Source organism: Argiope bruennichi, chromosome 11, assembly GCF_947563725.1.
Source record: "Argiope bruennichi chromosome 11, qqArgBrue1.1, whole genome shotgun sequence".
Lineage (NCBI taxonomy): Eukaryota > Metazoa > Arthropoda > Arachnida > Araneae > Araneidae > Argiope > Argiope bruennichi.
This window is the reverse complement of record NC_079161.1, coordinates 26,971,983-26,992,485: the sequence shown is the minus strand read 5'-3', so window position 1 is coordinate 26,992,485 and position 20,503 is coordinate 26,971,983. Positions and strand designations below refer to the sequence as shown.

General features: G+C 30.8%; 1 protein-coding gene across 1 annotated transcript; it reads left to right on the top strand.

The window, feature by feature from the left end:
- Nucleotides 1–375: 375 nt before the first annotated feature.
- Nucleotides 376–2,826, top strand: LOC129957378 (110 kDa antigen-like). The gene is made up of 2 exons (XM_056069670.1): nt 376–589; nt 1,053–2,826. Exon 2 carries the CDS (start codon nt 1,058–1,060, stop codon nt 2,540–2,542), a length of 1,485 nt encoding a protein of 494 aa, XP_055925645.1. The 5' UTR covers nt 376–589; nt 1,053–1,057; the 3' UTR covers nt 2,543–2,826.
- The last annotated feature ends 17,677 nt before the right edge of the window (nt 2,827–20,503 follow it).

Genomic DNA, 20,503 nt, shown 5'->3' with positions numbered 1-20,503 from the left:
GGATGCCAAGGGTTAAATCTGATGTTAAAAATCGCACCTTCATGACGCAAACCGAAGTTTGTACTCATCATACAAGAAGCATTAAAGGTGCGATGTTTTCACTTCCGTCTTGGAATACTTTTACAAATCGAAACCTGAGTGCGATACTTACTGGTTATAGACATTGTCATTTCATAAAATCAGTTTCTTCCTTTTAGTTCTTGTGCAAGACAAAGCCTTAAGCAGGGTTCACACAAGGCAACTATTGCGCGCATTTGAAGGTCACGGCTACTTCAGGAAGATCACGTGATCGCAATTGGACAATAACAAATAGTTTTTTCGAGGAGACAACCATTAACCATTGTTCCGTTGGGGTCATATGATGTTCCTGAGGTAGACGTGGTCTTCCATTGCGCGCAATAGTTGGCTTCGTGTGAACCCTGCTTTACAGATACTCTAAAGTTTTGCAGATTAAGTTGGTTACAAGCTGCTGAATGTTTTGAAGCTACATTCTCTACAAATTTTACAACAACAGTTTATAAAATACATTAGTATTTTAGATTTTAAAACGAACGTTAGGTATATTGATTCGAATATTTTATTTGGAAATGTGAGTATTCATAATTATTAACTTAAACGCTTTGAAGCAGTTTGTATATCTCTAAAATTGTCAAAATTTTACTTAGAAAATTTTACAAACTTTAACTTTTTTACAGAATTACATTCTTGCCTATTTATTACTTGTATCGTCAAATTTTATGTTGATACATTTGCTTTTATATTTTAATAAGTGTGCTTTTATGGTTATAATATCGGCTTTATGGTTTTACCATTTTCTTGGCGCAACGTTGTCAAATATAGCACTGTCGCCAATAGAACACACCAACCAACTAAATAGTATCTCTTCATAACCGATATAAAATGCAAGCTTTAGATAACATAAGCTTTAAATTTACTTTAGACTGAAGTTTGAGTGAAGCATTTTTACTATGGAATCATTGCGAATGTTACAGATAACCTCATTATTCAGTTCTATTTCCAATTAAATACAATAATTAATTTTATGTTTTCAGAAATTATGGAAAACGTTGAAAATCCTGGTGATAAGGAAGAAGATAAATCTGCGCGATCTGAGGAACAACAAGGAATTCCACCTAAGTTACAGATCAAGATACCTGTAGAAATGTTGTCCGAATTACAAAAGGAACTTCTACGTCAAAAGCCTCAATCCAGAGATTCACCATCTACATCTACGAATAAAGAGGGAGATGAGTTTATTTTTAAAGTACCTGAAGTACCACCTCTCAAGAAAAAGAAAACATCTCCTTCAAAATCTCCTTCAGACATATCTCGATCACCTGTAAAAGAAAAGAAAGACATATTTTTGAGCAACGTATCATTAATTCCATCGCCGACGAAGAAAAGAAAAGCAGTATGCAAGGAAGATGATCTGTTTGTGACAACATCACCTTCAAAGCAGACAAAAAATGCATCTTATCAACGAGATTTATCCATGGAAATGGAAGAATCTAGAAGCGTGCCACAAACAGTTCAGGATGCATCTTTGGCCCATTTGGAAAATATGCAGCAATCTATCCAAGATGAACCTCTAGAAGAACCAAAAAATGTGCCGCAAACGGTCCAGGATGCACCTCTGAAAGAATCGGAAAATGTGCTAAACACAGTCCAGGATATGCTTATGAAAGAATCGGAAAATGTGCTAAACACAGTCCAGGATATGCTTATGAAAGAATCGGAAAATGTGCTAAAAACAGTCCAGGATGTGCTTCTGAGAGAATCGGAAAATGTGCTGAAAACAGTCCAGGATATGCTTCTGAAAGAATCGGAAAATGTGCTAAAAACCGTCCAGGATGTGCTTCTGAAAGAATCGGAAAATGTGCCAAAATTGATCCAGGATGCACCTCTGGAAGAATCGAAAAATGTGCCATCAGTGATCCAGTATGCACCTCCGGAAAAATCGAAAAATGTGCCATCAGTGATCCAGGACGCACCTCCGGAAGAATCGAAAAATGTGCCAAAAGTGATCCAGGATGCACCTCCGGAAGAATCGAAAACTGTGCCAAAAGTGATCCAGGATGCACCTCCGGAAGAATCAAAAACTGTGCCAAAAGTGATCCAGGATGCACCTCCGGAAGAATCGAAAACTGTGCCAAAAGTGATCCAGGATGCACCTCCGGAAGAATCGAAAACTGTGCCAAAAGTGATCCAGGATGCACCTCCGGAAGAATCGGAAAATGTGCCAAAAGGGATCCAGGATGTACCTCCGGAAGAATCGGAAAATGTGCCAAAAGGGATCCAGGACGCACCTCCGGAAGAATCGGAAAATGTGCCAAAAGCGATCCAGGACGCACCTCCGGAAGAATCGGAAAATGTGCCATCAGTGATCCAGGACGCACCTCCGGAAGAATCGGAAAATGTGCCAAAAGTGATCCAGGACGCACCTCCGGAAGAATCGGAAAATGTCCCAAAAGTGATCCAGGATGCACCTCAGGAAGAATCAGAAAATACACCAAAAACTGTGGGAACCAAAGATGAAACTTGAGAGCATAGTTTCACCTTATCATGTAAATTTTGTTTTATTCATGGTAAAAACCTATCAAATATATGAATTCTAATTGTATGATACTGAAGATTTTTAACGTGCAATATTCTATTGCATGCAATTATCTTAACATAAAATACTGCAGTTTTATTTCAAATCCTGATAAAAGCAATTTTTAACACATTTTAGATAACTCGGACAAAGTCACTGGAGCTTTTTATAACTATGGATTTTAAATACATAGTAATGTTTGGTTTTATATGTTTCTGCTTCTATATTTTACTATATTTGATGTCAATACTCTGAATAAATGTTTTTTGTTACACTTCATTATTATTTATAATATTATGCTCCATTGTTCATTATGTTGACTGAAATTTTGATTCCAATTTGAATAGTTTTTTGCTTAGTTCAAAGATAAACGCTTTTTCCTCTTTTGTAGATAACTAAGAATCACTTTAGTATCACTTGGTCAGTGCGACATTGAAATATAACATTATTTGTATTTTTTTTTTGTTACAATCTAGCCTATACTATTAACTGTCTATATATTTAGTTGCGATACTTAATTAAGTGAAAAAGTTTATTATTCCAAAATGTATTTCAGAAAATTTGGTGCGCTTTCACCACCAAAAACTGAAAATAGTTGCTTAATTTATATCCCCTAACTATCGTCAATTAAATATTATTTTATATTTATCTTTAAATTATAGATTTACTGAATCTTTAAATATTTTCTTTTCTCATACTTTTTTATTACCAGCAAACATTTATTTAAATAAAAAATCGGATTTTTTAAATTTCAAAAATTATTTTAATGATTTTTATGAAACTTAAACATTTTTAAAATAAATGCCGCTCTAATGTCGCCAGCTCAGATGTCACCCTCGTCATCTGACCGCGGTTCAAAATTACGAGATCCGTCCCAAAATAGCCCTAGTGTTGCTTCAAACTGGACGTTAATATAACTAAGCTAAACTAAACTTCAGAAATATGAAGAGAAGACAAAGGATGTATGAAAAAGGAAAAAAAATATAAGAGAAAGTTTTAACTATTGTATCATAACAGAATAAAAGCTTTTTTGCAATTTTCCTTTTTAACTAAAAATTCTATAAACGCGAAATTTCTAGATATGCTTTCTAGAGGTAAATATTTTATTACATACGTAGTAGGAAAAAAAGTAACACATTAGATTTTTATTGAAAAAAAGACTAACCAATTAATTTTATTAAATTGATTAGCAAGAATTTAAAAATTTATTGGAGAAAAATACATTAGCATTAGAGACAAAATTTTTAACTATTAATTACAATAGAAATAATTACTATTATTGGTTGCAACTTTGTAAAAAAATTATAAGGATCTAGACATTACAAAAATAAAATCAGTGATATGAATATGACAATTTTGTTTTTGCAAGAGATTGAATAATATATTCCGTCCAAGTGCAAATTGCCTTATAAACTATTCAGTGTTTCGCAGAGTTTAATGAATGATTCAAACATTCATCTATTCAATGATTCATATATTCAAATTTCTAACATTTCATATATTCAATGAACCAACATTGCCTATATATTTTACAATAAATTAAAATCATGGTAAAGCACCCACACTATATGTAAAGAGTCAAATTTTTAACTTTTAACCTTTCTCGTCTTTTAAAATTTAGATGCTTATAAACCCTTCCTAGTCGCATTCGTTAGTTAAATTCTTCATCAAATAAAGCTATCAATTTTAGTTATATTAGCATCTTCTTTAGAAACAATACTAGGGCTATTTGGATGAACCTCGCCAGACGACGAGGACGACACCTGAGTTACCTCCTCTTCAAGCTTTCGCATGAGCGGGAGGATGTTTAGCAACGATGGACTTAATATGTGCCGATCCTTTTAAATGCCTGGTCTTAGACCGATTCGGACCTCCAACTTGGAAGCTTTCATCACCGAAGACGAGATACCATCAAGTCGACGCGGCACACCAGTGTATAATATACATCCGTATTAAATATTAAACGAAATAGCGGATCATCTGTCGTTCTGCGTTTCTACTATGCAAATAAACACGATAACAAAAAACACACAAATATTTATAAGTATTAATTTAGATATGTCGTTTTGTTACTAAAAGTGTAGTTACAGGTCAAATTTAGGTTTTAATCTTTCAAAAGAAAAAAAAAAGAAAGAAAGGAAAAGGTCTAAAATGAATAGTCTGTTTTCCATCTTAAAAAGCACAAAAGTACAAAAAGATCTTGTTCGAAATTGTGAAAATTAAAATTTTAGCAACCGTCGCATTCTTTGCCGTTCCCAAGATCCACACTTATATTCGGGGGTGGGTGAGGGTTGGTGGCCTTATTAACCCATTCACTATAATGGGCTCGAATCTTCTGTCCGAACCCCTATAAAATTAGATGAACCTTTCTTTGCTATCCTTAAATTATATGCCATCTAAGAGAGTAATTAGAAGATAAGTGTGACCCACGGGTGATGCACATGGCAGTGAATGTGTTAAGTATGCGAGAAAGTTTTGAGAAGACCAACAATATTTTTCAGAATACATGTTTTTAGCATTATTTACTCTGTTGTTACATTTTCTATTTAAATGAAATATCACACATGGGGGCTTTAACCTTTCGATACTTTTAAGTCATTTTTAATGAGGCAACGCGTGACTCCCAGGGAAGAATTGAAATTATGTATTAATAAAATATAATTTAGAAGACTGCAGCAAATCCAAGTGTAAGAAAATTAATAAAGAAATAAAATTCAAACTTCCGTGAAAATATTTTGATTTTTGAAAATTCTAAATGTAGTCTTAAGCAATCGGATAAAAAATATATGTTGATGTCGTGGCCGCGTTACCACGGAAAGGGAGTGCAGTAGCTTCTGAGGGTAAAGACCCCTGAGCACCTGAGGGTAGAAGTCTGACTACTAGCTCATATGGAGATGAAACTCACACATTTGCTTGCACAACCACTTTTTACAGGGGGGCACATTCACACACCTCACAGATAGTGCACAGATGAAGAACAACCATGCCCGAACCGGGATTCGAATCCGGGACGCCCAGATCACGGGGAAGATGCCCTGCTCCTATGCCAGGACGCCGGCATAAAAATATATATATTAGACACAAATGCAAGTTACGGAATTCTTTATCTAATTCTACAGGGCAACCATTTAATCATGGCCTAAAAACTGGATTTTAAATCGTATGAAATAGTCGTAGATTTCAAAAGGGAGTGGTGACATCGGAATTTTCTCGAATATGCCGTAATAAATGCGCAATCCCCACCCCTCGCATAAAATTTTGGGATCTTGGTTTAAGATGTGAAAGCCACGAATGTTCAGATTTCCACTTTGAAAGACCCTCACATGAACACTTAGTACTACGCAGTATAGAAAAGAAAATCGAATATGCATTTTGAATACCTTTTTTTAAGCTGAATAAAACCAAAGTCTGATACACAACTGCAATTTTAGTTACAAGATAACATACCAAATTTCACTCATTTAGCCCATCGGGTCTTACGTTTACATGCATGGAATGTACAGACTAACAGTGATCAATCCTTTGACATATTTGGTTCAAAATTTTTATTAATCTATTCAATGGATGCTACAACTGTGTAACAAATTTTATTTATCAAAGTGGTTTCATTTATTCAGTTTACGTGCATGCGAAAGTACAAGTAGACAGACAGTCAAATCTTTTGAAGGTATTTAATTCAAAATTTGATAGGGACCTTAATAGGGTTGCGAGTAGATGGCGCCGCCACAGCTGTACGAAGGTTGAAGGTTCATCGTCCGAGGTCACCAATGTAACGGTTTGGTATGAGCTAGGCTAGAACCTGGGATCTTGCGGTTAGCAGCCCAGGAACATGACCACAAAACAAAAGCAATTGTTCGTGTAGCGTAGCTGTTAACTGGCTTATAAGCTCTTCACCACATCTGCATATATTTATATTTTTTTAAATAGCTTGTTCAATTGCTCTAAAACATACAAATAAATATACTTTCTGTGAATGAATTTCGTTCAAAATTTGATAAAAATTTTCAAATCTGGTCTAAAGTCTACCAAAAACCAAATCCTACTAAATTTCATCTGTTTAGTTCAAACCATTTTTGAGTTATCTTGTTCAAAGACAGACGTAATGCCTAAAAATTGTTTTTCGAACACAGAAGATCTGAAACGTCAAAATTATTCAAAATCTCGAGTTCAATTTTTTGACGATTGTGATACTTTCTCTTTGTGCATTGAAAGTAAAAATGCACTAAGTGGTATCAATTATATATCTATTAAGTGCAACAATATATCAATTATATTATCAATCATTTATATTGCTTGACTTAATAATTATAATTCTGATATAATCACGATGCTTAAGGTTTCAAACAGTTCACTGTCCTATAACTCATATTTATTAAAATATATTTTACGCACTGCTATTTTAAATAAGAAAAAGTTACATCCTTACCACATCCAAATTCATTAGAGCAACCAAATTTTACAGCAGATGCTTCCAAATTGTTTGTAGATTTTCATTTAGAATTAATTGAAATATTAAACATTTTCTTCATTAATTCAAGAACCTATTATTATACAAATATTATTTTTATACCAATTTAATTTTTTAAATAGATTTTCAATTACATCACTTTTACTTCCGCATAATTTTCACTTCCGCTAAATTTAATAAATTTATCAAAATATTCAAAGCTGTGCTTTGCGACAATTTTTTTCATTGTTTTAATAACAAATATACTAAATATAAAATACATTAAAATTCACGCAATTACATTAGATGTAAAATATACTAAAATTAAATATATTTTTTGTTTGTATATTAATGGTGCTATAATTAAGAGAAAAGTTTTAAGTCTAGTATAAAAACAAACAGTAAATAAAATATAAAAACAAATATTTAATTTGGTAATAAATTTATTTTCAGCTTATTTTATTTAGTTGCTTTTGAGATCTGACGTTATAGAAATGTAATGAAGTTAGAAAAGAATCGCCCATAAATCTATTATATTATTAATTAATTCATATACCCGGCGTTGCTTAGAATTAATATATTTTGATTATCTAAAATTTGTAATGCAAAATTTATTTTATTATCTAATATTTATAATAAACAAAATTTTGTTATCGTCTGAAATGTTTTTTTAATTAAAATGAGAATATCAAATGAGCCAGGCGATTTTATAAAATCGCGAATTTTCTCCATATCAATAATCAAAATTGTTATTTATTAAATCCTGATAGGAACGGTCAGTTGTTTTTCTTTTTAAATTTTGCTAATGTGTTTCTGGCAACTATGCTTTGTATAAAATCTTTTAAAACACTTTAAAAATGCTGTTAAAAATATGAAAATAAATAAAAATAGAAATATAAAAAAATAAAAATAGAATAATTCAAATACTTACCATTGCCAGGAAAGGAATATCTTTAAATTTTCGTATTCATTTCTCAATCATCTGTATCTATTCATTTATTTATTAAATTGTGAACAAATTGGAAACAATCAAAGGAAAGATTCGATAAACGAAATTCGTATTATTTAAAAGATGAAATTTCAAAATTTGAAATAGAATATTTTTTTCAGTGATAATTTGCTCTGAAGTTATGGTGGAAAAAATGTTACATTTCGGTTGATATCAAATAGCCACAGAGAAATCTTTGGACGAAGTTTTTAAAAATTTATTCTATTAACAATGAAAATTACAAGACCTTTCAATTTCAAAGATTTTACTTTATCGTATGAGAAGTAAAATTTGTTACTTGAGTTTGCTATTGAAACTGTAGTTTTTCATCAAATTTTGAGTTTAATAAGTAATAAAAGGCCTTCCGAAATTTATATCGGTTTTCCTTCTTTTATTTTTATTTTATTTATTTATTTTACTATACATTTTCATTAGCGCGACTGGCGAATATGTTGTAATACATCAACAGGAAATCCATCTTTCTATCTGTCCATCTGTTATAAATATGAACACGATAACGGAGAACCATGAAAAACTTCTTCACTAGCACGACAGCCCCATTTAGGCCTGGTATTTCTCATAATTCCATTCCATGCTGTCTTATTCTTGCCTAAAGTTTTCCGATTTGTCGCCTTAATACTTTTCAAATCGTTTTTCCAGGCAGTCATTCTACTGAAATTTTGGCCTTCCTCTTTTTAGAGCACCAAACGGTTTCGCCAAAAATTTTGTTTTAGGGGTTCGATTGTCATCCAATCTTATTAAGTGTGTTGTCCATTTAATCCTCTGCGTTGTTATAAATATAATAATATTTGACTTTTTGTATAGTTTGTGAATTTCCGAGTTCGTTCTTCTTCTCCAATAATTTTAACATTTAATTCCATCAAACATGCTTCTTAAAATCCCTCTTTCAAATATAGAAACAGTCTCTTTTATATTTTTTCTCTCTGTCATTGCCCATATTTCAGCAACGTAATATTTACTAATATATTTAATGCCCATGTTTAACTCTTCGCATTCGGGTGTATCGTATAAGGTATTTCTTTCGAGATCTTCTTATATTTCTATATGCCAAATGTTAGTTTCAATTGGGCGGGAAAATAATGCATCCAAAATGCATATTCGATTTTCCAGTACTTGTCTATTATTTGCGTGCCAGAGATTAATCGCAAAAAAACCCCTTAGGATTGCATTTTGTATTCAATAAAAACGCTAGATTCAGTCGTATGATCAATATTTCATAACTACTGTTTGCCATTTCTAATCCATTAATATATAAATATCGATTTTCTTTAATATACTATGAAGCATAACATTTTTATGAGTTTGATTCTAGCAGTAAAAATCTGAGGATTCGAGGTATTCAGGGCCTAGCCGAAGGTTCAAAATTTTATGCGGGAGTAAGGGATGGTATCTTCATTAGAGTGTATACGAGAAAGTTTCTGGGAGACCACTTCCGCTGATTAATTTTATCAGATGTAGTTATTCTTGCCAATGGGAGGAAAACCATTATCAGAGGCATTCATGAGATGTGTATCTTTAAATTGGTTGTTTCATCGTGCCGCGTTTCCTGGCAAGAAAACAAACTTTTGCTGAGTTTTGTTAGAAGGCTGGTGCTGGAGGCGAAAGTTTTCCTTCTACAAGCAGACATCTTTAGATTTCCGTTTATCAAAATACTACTTATAGAACAAGTCAGTAACTTGACTTATTACATTTAAAATAATATTTTTTGTTTTGTAATTTAAATGAGAAAATTTTCTTCTCTAAAATGTACTATAATAAAATAACACTACAATTCGATATTTTTTATCGATAATAAAATAGCTGTATGAAAACAAATACTCATCTAAAAAAAAGAACAATATATAGTTTCTTGTGAGATTTCTATTGTTAAATTTCTAGAGAAAATTTGATGAATATAATGTCATTTTTAAATAAGATGACAAATTTGTAGTTTTCAGGTTATTTCTTAGACCATCGTTTTCTCTATTAATAATAAAAGAGAATATCTATGGTAAAAAAGTAAACTTAGGCTGTGTTTTTTAAGAAGGTTTGTGCTGGAGCTGGCAGTTTTCCTTTTACAAGTAGCCATTTTTAGAATTTTATTTATCAAAATACTGCTTATAGAACAACATTTAAATTATGAAATTTATGAAAAATTGAACGTAACATCTGCGAGTTTTTTTGTAATTTAAATGAGATATTTTTCTTCTTTAAAATGTACTATAATAAAATAATCTTATACTTAGGTATTTTTATCAGTATTAAAACAATAATATGAAAATAAATACACATTTAAAAGAAGAACAATAAATAGTTTCTAATGAGATTTCTATTGCTAAATTTCTAGAGAAAATTTTTTAAATTAATATATATTTTAAAAAATAGGTGTTATTTTTTTTTCAATATAATGAATTTAAGATTATAATGTTATTTTTATTTTTAAAAAAGACGGTAGATTTATACTTTTCAAGTGATTTTTTTAAATTTATCAGTAATGTCTATGTACTGGCGCTCTGCAAGCTAGACCTTTAGTAAGAAGCCATAAAATTTAAAGCAAACTGATCATTGAAATGCGCACTTCGGAGCGATTTTTTTTTGTTGAAATTTTAATTACAATTTTTATTAATTAAGAAACTGAAAGTATCTGGCAACTTCCCGCAATAATTACTGAAAATATAATTGCACAAAAACGACATTTACGCATTTTTAAATTTCAAAAATAATAAATAAATTTCCAGTAATATCAATTTATTTATTGAGCAAAATTTTCGTGAATTTTGGCAATCTGTTAAAACATATTTTTTGCATTATTTATCATCAATAAATTGAAATTCAAACCATTTCTATGGCTTCATCTTCCAATGCCGTAAAATATTTAATCTTGTGATTTTCTACTGTTGCTGAAAGCTATGAAAGAAAGATTCTGTGCATAAGTTGCACAGTTTATAAGACGAATCAGAAAGTGAAGTGATATTATCACAAAGGACAAAGGGCAGTTAGCATACTTTTTATACATTTTGAAGACAAATTACCCAAGCACTTATTCTTTTAATAACATTATGCTACCGGCGTTTGGCCTAGGGGTAGTGCGTCTTCCCCGTGATCCCCGGGTTCGAGTCCTGCTTCAAAACAAAATTTTTCTAAACAAAATTTGATATGTTAAAATCATTGCTTTTTAAGTTATTACCTTAACGTGTTTCTGAAAGTACAGTCCGACAGACGTTCGATCCCCTTTTGGATTTGGCTCATATTTTAACAAGTGTTTACACTAAAAATATTAATCCTGGGCACCAAATTTTATCTATCTAGCTTTCTACGTTTTATAATTATCGTGTAAACTTATATTCGAATAGCTCGACACACGTACTTCCTCTACATAGATTTTACTGAAAATTTGCAAAAGCTCTGCAAATTTGGTGTAAAGACCATATACCAAATTTCATCCTTCTAGCTGAAAGCGTTTTTGAGTTATCTTTGTCATAGACAGACAGACGGATACCCTCCAAAAAATGGGTTTTCAGAACTCGGTTTGGTCTGAAACTTGAAATTTCGTTAAAGTCTCGTTTTCGAATTTTTTGGTGACTACTATACTTTCTCAATACTACATATGCGAGGAAGTAAATTTAAAAATAGTAAAAGGAAAAAAAGAAAATAAAAGAAATAAAAAATATACACCTATAGAGTATTTAGATAATGAATCATACCAAAGAATAAAACGAGGAAAAACTAATAGAACCTTATCCTATATCTTCAATTATTTAAGTCCAAACCTGTCATGTAAATAAGTTTGTCTTTTTTTTCCAATTTTTTAATTTCTTAGCAATCATTTTTGATTTAATTATGTCTCAAATTAACATAGCAGATTTAATGAGGAACGAATTGGCTTTCATTTAATCCTACTAGTGAAAGAATTCATAAGCCATTTCTTTATTAAAACTTGTTGGTTTAGTCGTTAGTTGGAAAAAAAATTAAGAAGTTATTCTGACATTTTTTGTGCTTTAAAAAATTAAAAAAGAATGAATATATTTTTTATCATTTCCGCATATAAACACATTTGAAAGGAACTCTTTGTTTGATTTTTAGCAGTCATTGTTTATAACATTAAATATTTTTGAAAATATAATTGTTCATCTAACAATATAAACTAAAGCAAACAATTAAAGTGATGACGTCACGTATGACGTATTTTGATCTAGAAGCTTCTTTTTCACTATTCAGTCAGCCATATTGGATTTTTTGGCTTTCTGTGCTGACCAACTTTACGAGAGCTACATTTGCTTTGATAAAACTTGTTGAAAAGTGACATTTTGACAATTTTTCATTCATATACTGTATTATATTTGTGAACTGTTGATATTTTATTTAATTATACTTTCTTTCAGATAGAAATAGAGATGGCGTTGAACTGGTTCCGTATGAAGCTGTAAGTTCGTTATTTCAAATTTTTAAAACTTTTCTTTATGAAATGTATATTATTTCCTATTTATCTTGAATAAAACTTACGTTTAGATTCTACAATATATTTCTAATTCTTTGCTTCTTCATAATTTTGTATTATTATGTGCTATTCATTTTCAAGTTGTGCAACGTTTTTAATACTGATTGGAATTATGTGTTAAGGCAATCAAATATACCTTATTTTCATTGAACTAATTTGAGAAAAGCCATTTTAGTTCCTAAAATTCAGAAATAAAACCATTTATTGAAAACTTTGAGATGACCGTTAGGTTTATAATTCTTTTAAATCTAAACTCGCCAAATTAAACCTCGCCAAAGGAAAATTTGGTATCGTCTTTCTATACGCAAAACTACGCAAGTCAAAAATACGAAGTTGCCAAAGTCAAACAATAAAATAATAAATGATTTGGTCTTTGTTGTTTATATAAAAAAATTTTTACGGATTTATTTGAACGGAATTAATGTTTAATTTACGCAGTTCTCCTCTGTGAATGACGACATTGGTATACTATATATTTAATTTATACCTATAATTTTGAATTATTTTTATGTTTGTTGCAAGATAATGTTTGAGATCTAAAATGTGTTTACATTCATTCTATCGAAAATAAAACGCCAAAAAATTAAATTGCTGTACTTTTCTATTTTAACGGTGACGAAAAAACGCCAAAAACATTGTCGCCGATTTGGCGACTTCAATCGCCATACTTTATAGCATGTGATTGGCACGTTCAATATTTTTTGTATTAAATAATAATGCACTTAAGTATTTTTATAATTTGGCGAAATTTTTTCTTGGCTCTCTTTGGGTGCTATTAAAACTGAATCGTACCAAAATTGCTCTTAATGTAACATTTGATTGAGTGTGGGTGCCCGATAAATTGTACCAATTGCCTCCAACCGCGTAAAATATCCGCAGTGTTAGGTTGCTACAAGAAATGATATCTTTTTATAATTTTAATAAAATTTGGACACATTTGAAAGATATTCCTAGAAAAGTTTAACTTAGCGGCGGATATTATTCTTACATAGAGCCCATAAATCTGAGTTTAAAAAAAATTGCAAATTTTACGAATTTGTTTTTTTTTTTTCATCAAAATATCTGTCTTAAATTTCAATTTCATTATGAAATTTTAATGGAAAGAATGGAATTTGCCACGAAAGATTGTTCTTGTTAAGGAAATTACGATTCCTCAACGTACTGGATTACGACATAAGTTTAATTAATAGAAACTATGCTTAGTTTTAATTAAAGAAGTTACGATATTTTTCGCTACACATTTTGTCGCCAAGCATAATTATGAGGAATAAATATATTGAAAGGAAAGGACTTTGATACATTGCAAGAATTTCAGAAACTGCTGGAACAATAAGATGGATATTTGCATGTTCTCGCATTTTAGTGGTTTTGTTTAATTAAAAATTTCAATTGTTTATAACCAGTGCATTGACATATGAAGAATATTTTGGAGTTGTAAAGATAAAACAAAAATGTTGTTTATTTTTAAATTTTGAATGGCAATTTTGAATTCTTGTTAACAGATTTACCAATCTTTTCCATTGCAAACACGATTAAATAAGCATCTTGGAGGTGTGTTGGCAATGAGAGGATTCGGCAGCTCTTAACAAAATTACTGAATTTAACTGGAAATTTCAACCAAATTATTTTTATGTAACGTTGAGTTGTGGTCACTTAGAGTACAAATTCGTTACTTTCTTCTTACATTTTTTAATCATAATATTATTTAAAATACAAATTTTAAGAACACTTTTAAAATACAAACACGGTATTTTTCCGTAAGTCGGGTGCAAGCGAAAAATCGCCAAATACCATAGAATTCCGTCAAATTTCATACGCCAAATTCGCGTTTGGTTCACAATTCGTTAGCCGGGCGCAAGCGAAAAATCGCCAAATAATGTAGAATTTCACCAAATTTCTTACGCCAAATTCGCGTTTGGTACACAATTGGCGACATTTGCGCCCGACTAACGGAAAAGTATCACAGACACCTTTTAACAACCTTTATACAAACTGTTTTAACACTTTAATCTTTTAAAATACATATTTTAAAATTGCATGATGGAACATATCTATATTGCCGTGAAACAAATCTTTAAAATCCTTCAACAGACCAGTTACAGATTTGAGGGAAAAAAATTTCGAAAAGATAATGTAAATGATAAGTGATAAATATTGATAAATTCATACTAAATAACTTGTTAGAAATGGAAACGAGGTAAAGTCACCAATCTTGAATTCTTTTAAATTGTCATTTCTGCTATTTGCGAAGCAACCGCCATTTAAGCTTGCCATTAAGCATCAAAGCTTGGCGCACCTAAGGGCAATTCCAAGATTGCACATTAATGAAACCAAATTTATGATTTGATAGTGTAATATTTTTTTTTGTTCTTGTAAGGGGAAGAAACACTTTTAAATTCATTTATTGGTTAATGTATGACTGCCCAGCACAGTGATCTGAATATTGCGAGCTTGCTAGCAACTAATAATCATTGCAGATATGCAAAAATCAGGCAGATATTTAAAATTATTGGTACTTCTGTATTAATTTCATGCCAGAGATTAATCGCCAATGTTCGCATGCTTATAGGCTCTTTGGTAACTAAAGTTTACCAATAGCGTGCAGTTAATAATACAAATACAAAACTAAAATGTATTAGGAAAAACCTCCAAAATGCAAATACTGCAATTATCTTCGTTACTTAAAAATGCAATATAGCTGCAAAATTTATATTTCTTTAAGTGATAATTCAGCCTCTCTTGGTTTCAACATCAATCAGTTTTAACAATTGATAGCTATTTTAACTGTTTCAGAAAATTTTACTAATTTGCCTACCAATAAAATATTAAGTTTTAAAGACTAATTTCAGCATCCAATTTTATTTCATATATAATATATTTTTCTTTCTCATGATTACGTTAAATTACAAAAAAAATTTATGTTACTGTATTGATTACTGAATGAGCTAGCTCTGTAGGGTCCAAACTTTAATTTTGAAAATGAAATTTAGTAGTATAAACTCATATTTAAATATATATCTTTTTAACTTAGAAGATTCAAATGCATCAAATTGATTTTTTAAAAATATTTCAAATTTAATCTGGCTTTCAATAGGTCTAAATAATTGATGCAACTATAATTCTGTTTAGTTCTACAATTGCACAATTCTATTTAATTTTAAATTTTATTCCCTTTTTAATAATTTTCAATTAATTTCAGAAGATATTCTAATTTAATAAAGTGAATAAACAGTAGTAAAGATATTTCATCTGTATTTACTAAAAAGTATTTAAAATTGTTAAAATGTGAGATTTAAAACCAGCATACTAAATTTAAGGAGTTTGTCTGCACCATAATATTAAAGCAATCCGAAATTCTTTTTTAGTAATGCGTTAAATTTTATTCAAATGTATTGTTTCTTTCATAGTAGAGCAGATTTACATTTTTTTCTTAACATTTCTGTGTTATTTCGATACATGCAGAGGTTCAGGTAAGTAAAATTTTTCTCCACAGTTATCTCGACAAAATAAATTTTTGCAACACATTTTTTGATGCAGAATTTCAATTGGTAGGAAGTCGCTTGAATTTCTATTTGTAATGTCAAAGTACAAGTTTAGTTCTAATATTTAGTTCGTTTCTGTAGCCAAAATATTGATGAAAATTACAAAATACAAACTATAATCTTTGTCTTAAGGTACCGCAAACATAAAACACATTTGACAATCTTTTCTAGAAAAGAGATGGTCAATCAGTATTTCACATACGACAAAAATTTTCGGTACTTGTCGGCTAACAAATAGCGCCAAGAAAAAATTTCGCCAATTTGGTCATTTCAATTGGTAGCTTGCGATTTGTATGTGATTTGATCTATATTTGTGCATATATTTATTATATATATATCTATGCACTTGAGTATATTTTTATAATTTGGCGAAGTTTTTTCTTGGCGCGTTTTGATAGCCGTTAAAACTGACAAGTACCAAATCTTTATAGATTGTGTCATTGCAGTTAGGAACAGTTTCATGAAAATTGCTGCATTCAATTTGTTTCTAGGTATTAAGATTTTTAAGTAACAACGTATAGTCATAATCCTTTACTGCACTTAAGAATAATGCCAGGTCGCCAAAGAATTATTTAAAAGGATACTAAAGAGTGTTGACCGATATCTTAATCGCAATAAGACCTTGCCAATTATTCAAAATCTCGCCTGAAGTGAACATATAGGAAGGGACTGGGAATAAACGTTTTTTAGAGTTTCAATTTAAAATTTGTCAGTATCGGCTAAAATTCAACTTTGGCGAGTAGATATTAATTTTAAGCATTAGTTTTCGTTTCTTTTTAATTCACAAAGATGAGCATTGATTGAAAAAAAAAAAAAAAGGTGGCGTACTTTTGTGATACTCGGCGATAAACCGGAAATCATCTTAGATTTTTCCTTATCTCCTTTTAATCATTTTGAATTCTAATCCCCTTTAATATTGTCTAAAGATGCCAAGTCTCAAAAGCTAAGATTTAAGATGGCTGTTAATGATAAAAATCCAAGAAGCAATCCATTTCCAAAGAAGGGATCTCAGTCAGAGATTAATTGCTTTTTACGGATTTAAATATCTTTAATTTAAGACTTTAATTAAAACTATCTTTGCTATCACGTACAGTTTACATTCAAGTTCATGATTAGCTATTTAAATTTAAAAACAACTGCCAATTTTACTACCTTGATTATTTACTTAGATTAACGTATTGGCGATAGTTTAGGATACAGATTTAACCTGTCCCCATATTTATTTCAACTCTTGTTGGCATAGCTCTCTTTCAAGTAAATAGATTTGAATTTTTTCTATTGTTCACCCGTCTTGCGCTCTGAAAGTGAGGCTGAGGTTTCATGTACAGTCATTTGGCGCCTTGCGAGGTTGGCAGTTTTTCGGTGGTTCTTTAACTACCGTTACGCTATTGTTACCGTTCGCGCCACATTCGACCATTTCGCTCGAATATTTTTCAAACCATTTTTTTTGGCGAAAATGACTATATATTAAAGCTGTTCTTTCACAGTATTCCTGGGCATGATTAATATTGAGGTAGTTAGGATGTGTAGCTATTGGCGATAGCGAGGACCGAACTCGCAATGTTTGGGGTCGTAACTGAGGAACAAGACCACAAGACAAAAGTGATCACTCCTGTTCAGGAGATGTTATCTGGCTTATAAATCTATACCACAGATGTATGCAGACATTGCTTTTTATAAAGAAGAATTCTTAAAGATATATCAAAAACTTAGTATGCAGAAATAAATGAGGAGAAATCGTTAAATTTAAAACAAACTGATACTTATTGCCACAAATATTTGAAAAAATTCTAGAAAATAGCTTTAAATCATAATTTTTTTTAATAAAGAAACGCCTGCCTTTTTTTCTTTAAAAATATGAGACGTATGTGTTATCCATGATGTTCCAGTCTAAAAATTAGTCTTCACAATTCCTTTAACTACCGTTACGCTATTGTTACCGTTCGCGCCACATTCGACCATTTCGCTCGAATATTTTTCAAACCATTTTTTTGGGCGAAAATGACCATATATTAAAGCTGTTCTTTCACAGTATTCCTGGGCATGAACTTAACAAAGAAACACTAATTCAGGATACTTTCGTTTTGTGTATATAAGACATTTTATATAATGCTTCATGAAGAATTTCAAAAACCTATTCAACATTTAAAATTATACATGTAATTCTTCTCGTCTCCTTCCGACACATTCGAAATAAAAAAAAAGTAAATATATCTTAGATGGTATATCAAATGCAAAAATGGTCAATTGATCATTCATTTAACATTCAGTAAAGTATTAAAGCTTTAATGAGACAAATGTTTAGAGGCAAAATTTAAAGAAATATAAAAAAATTATCGCTGTTGTAACAATAAGATGATTTCAAGCAAGTTAAAGGGGCATAAATAAGTCATAAAGCTTTCTTTAAGATTAACGATTACACCATTTCTTAGCAATGAAATACATTTTAACTTCATTTTTTCTTCTTTTAGTTTGAAACATGGAGATGCCTCCAATTTCAGAATTTATAAAATGTAAAGAAAATAAAATTTTTCGTTAATTAGTTATATGCTGCATAAGAGTTAATAATAATATTCTGTTTCTCGCCAAGCATGCCAACCCCATGCTAATTGTGTCCCAAAACACCCAGATGTCCGCAGTCTTGAAGAGCTACAAAAATTGCAGCAAACGATTTAAGTTAAATTTAAAAATAAAAAGGATTGTCACATTAAGCGGAAAATGACAAGGAAAAAGATTGACCTTGGATGAATGAGACACTATTCTAAAGTCAAGTTTTAGACTGTGGATATAAATTTCAAAATAAATAAATAAATAATAAATAAAAGGGAGGAATGGTATATTTTATTTAATTTATTTCAAAAATTTATTAAAGGATTCTGAGTCAATCTGCCTGTTAAGACATTATTTCATCAGACGAAATCACAATTTATTAAGACAATAAGCATACATTTCGTTTAAATGTTCAGCAGATCTGCTTTTATTTTTTCTTTTCCATATCCATAAATACTGATCTTGTCTCTTTCAAATATTTTGCAGGTGCTGCTACCGACGCTTGCGGGAGCAGGCCGAGGAGGAGGGCGTCTACGTCCAGCCGTCGTTTGCGGACTTCGACAACAACCAGCACAAGTTTCGGGTGGTAAGTAATTGGACACAACCTTTTATAAATTTTGAATGACGTAATCTACATACATATATGTTTTAGCCAATACGTTTCGAAAGGGAAGTCATTCTATCAGTATGAATGCGTGAAAAATTAATAAAAATTGAACATTTATGATTTCAAGTGCAAAAGAAATCTGCAATTTTCTTCTCAGCTGGAAACTCTTTCAAAAAGAACTCTCTTTTAATTATGTGATGTTTAACAACGAAGTGTCACATTTGCTTAAGATGATCTAAATTAAATGGTAACACATGTAAATCATTAAATCCAAATAAACAACTGTTTGAGGGAAGATGAAGTTTTGTAAGTAAAAATAAAAGTGATGATATTAGGAAAAGAATGTGGGTGCAACAGTTTTTAACGAGTAGAAAATACGATAAAAAATAAATCGTAGAAAAATTGAAAATTCATCGATAACTTTAATGAAAGAAATGATAATTGAGAAAGAATCTTATCATATTAATAACATCGATAACATGTCAAACAAACTTGAAACAGGGTAGGAGATTCATTCAAGAAATACTTACAAAATGTCTATATAGAAATATATTTTTTATAAAAATACTGGTATCTCTTTAATAAATGGGCCGCGGTGGCCTGGTTGTAAGGTCTCGGCTTGTAAACCGTAGGGTTTCAGTTCGAGACCCGATTCCACCGAAGAACCGTCGTGTAAGGGGGTCTGTTGCACGTTAAATCCGTCATGCCAAACGTCCTCGCTGGTATGGTGTGGTGTGGAGAGGGGGGTGCCAGCTCAGGTGTCGTCCTCGTCATCTGACCGCGGTTCAAAATGACGAGGTCCGCCCCAAAAATAGCCCTAGTGTTGCTTTACAACGGGACGTTAATATAACTAAACTAAACCATTAATAAATTTTAATGCAATAATATCTGTCCTTTAGCTTAATAATGAAAAATGAATAAAAGAATTTTACATATTGAGTATAAAATTAAATTAAAAAACTATTAAGGAAAAAATATATGGAAATTAAATAGGTAATAACAGTAAAAGATTTTTTTTTTAATTTTAAGATTTCTTTAAAACTATTTTTGAAAATTATCGATAGTTTACTTAATTCTTAATAAAATTATAAATAACTTTCGAACTTCGATTTATTAATAGTTTATTATATACTTTCGCTTGAAAAGTTTGAGTAACTCACATCGTAAATTGCACTTTAGATAAATGGTACCTATTCTCCGCGAATAAGACATCGTACTAAAAATTATTACAATTGCTTTTCTCTAAATCTATAGCAAGATTCTGGAGCTTTTAAATTT

Coding starts and splice junctions, on each gene's coding strand:
- LOC129957378 (XM_056069670.1), top strand. CDS start 1,058: ATGGAAAACGTTGAAAATCCTGGTGATAAGGAAGAAGATAAATCTGCG.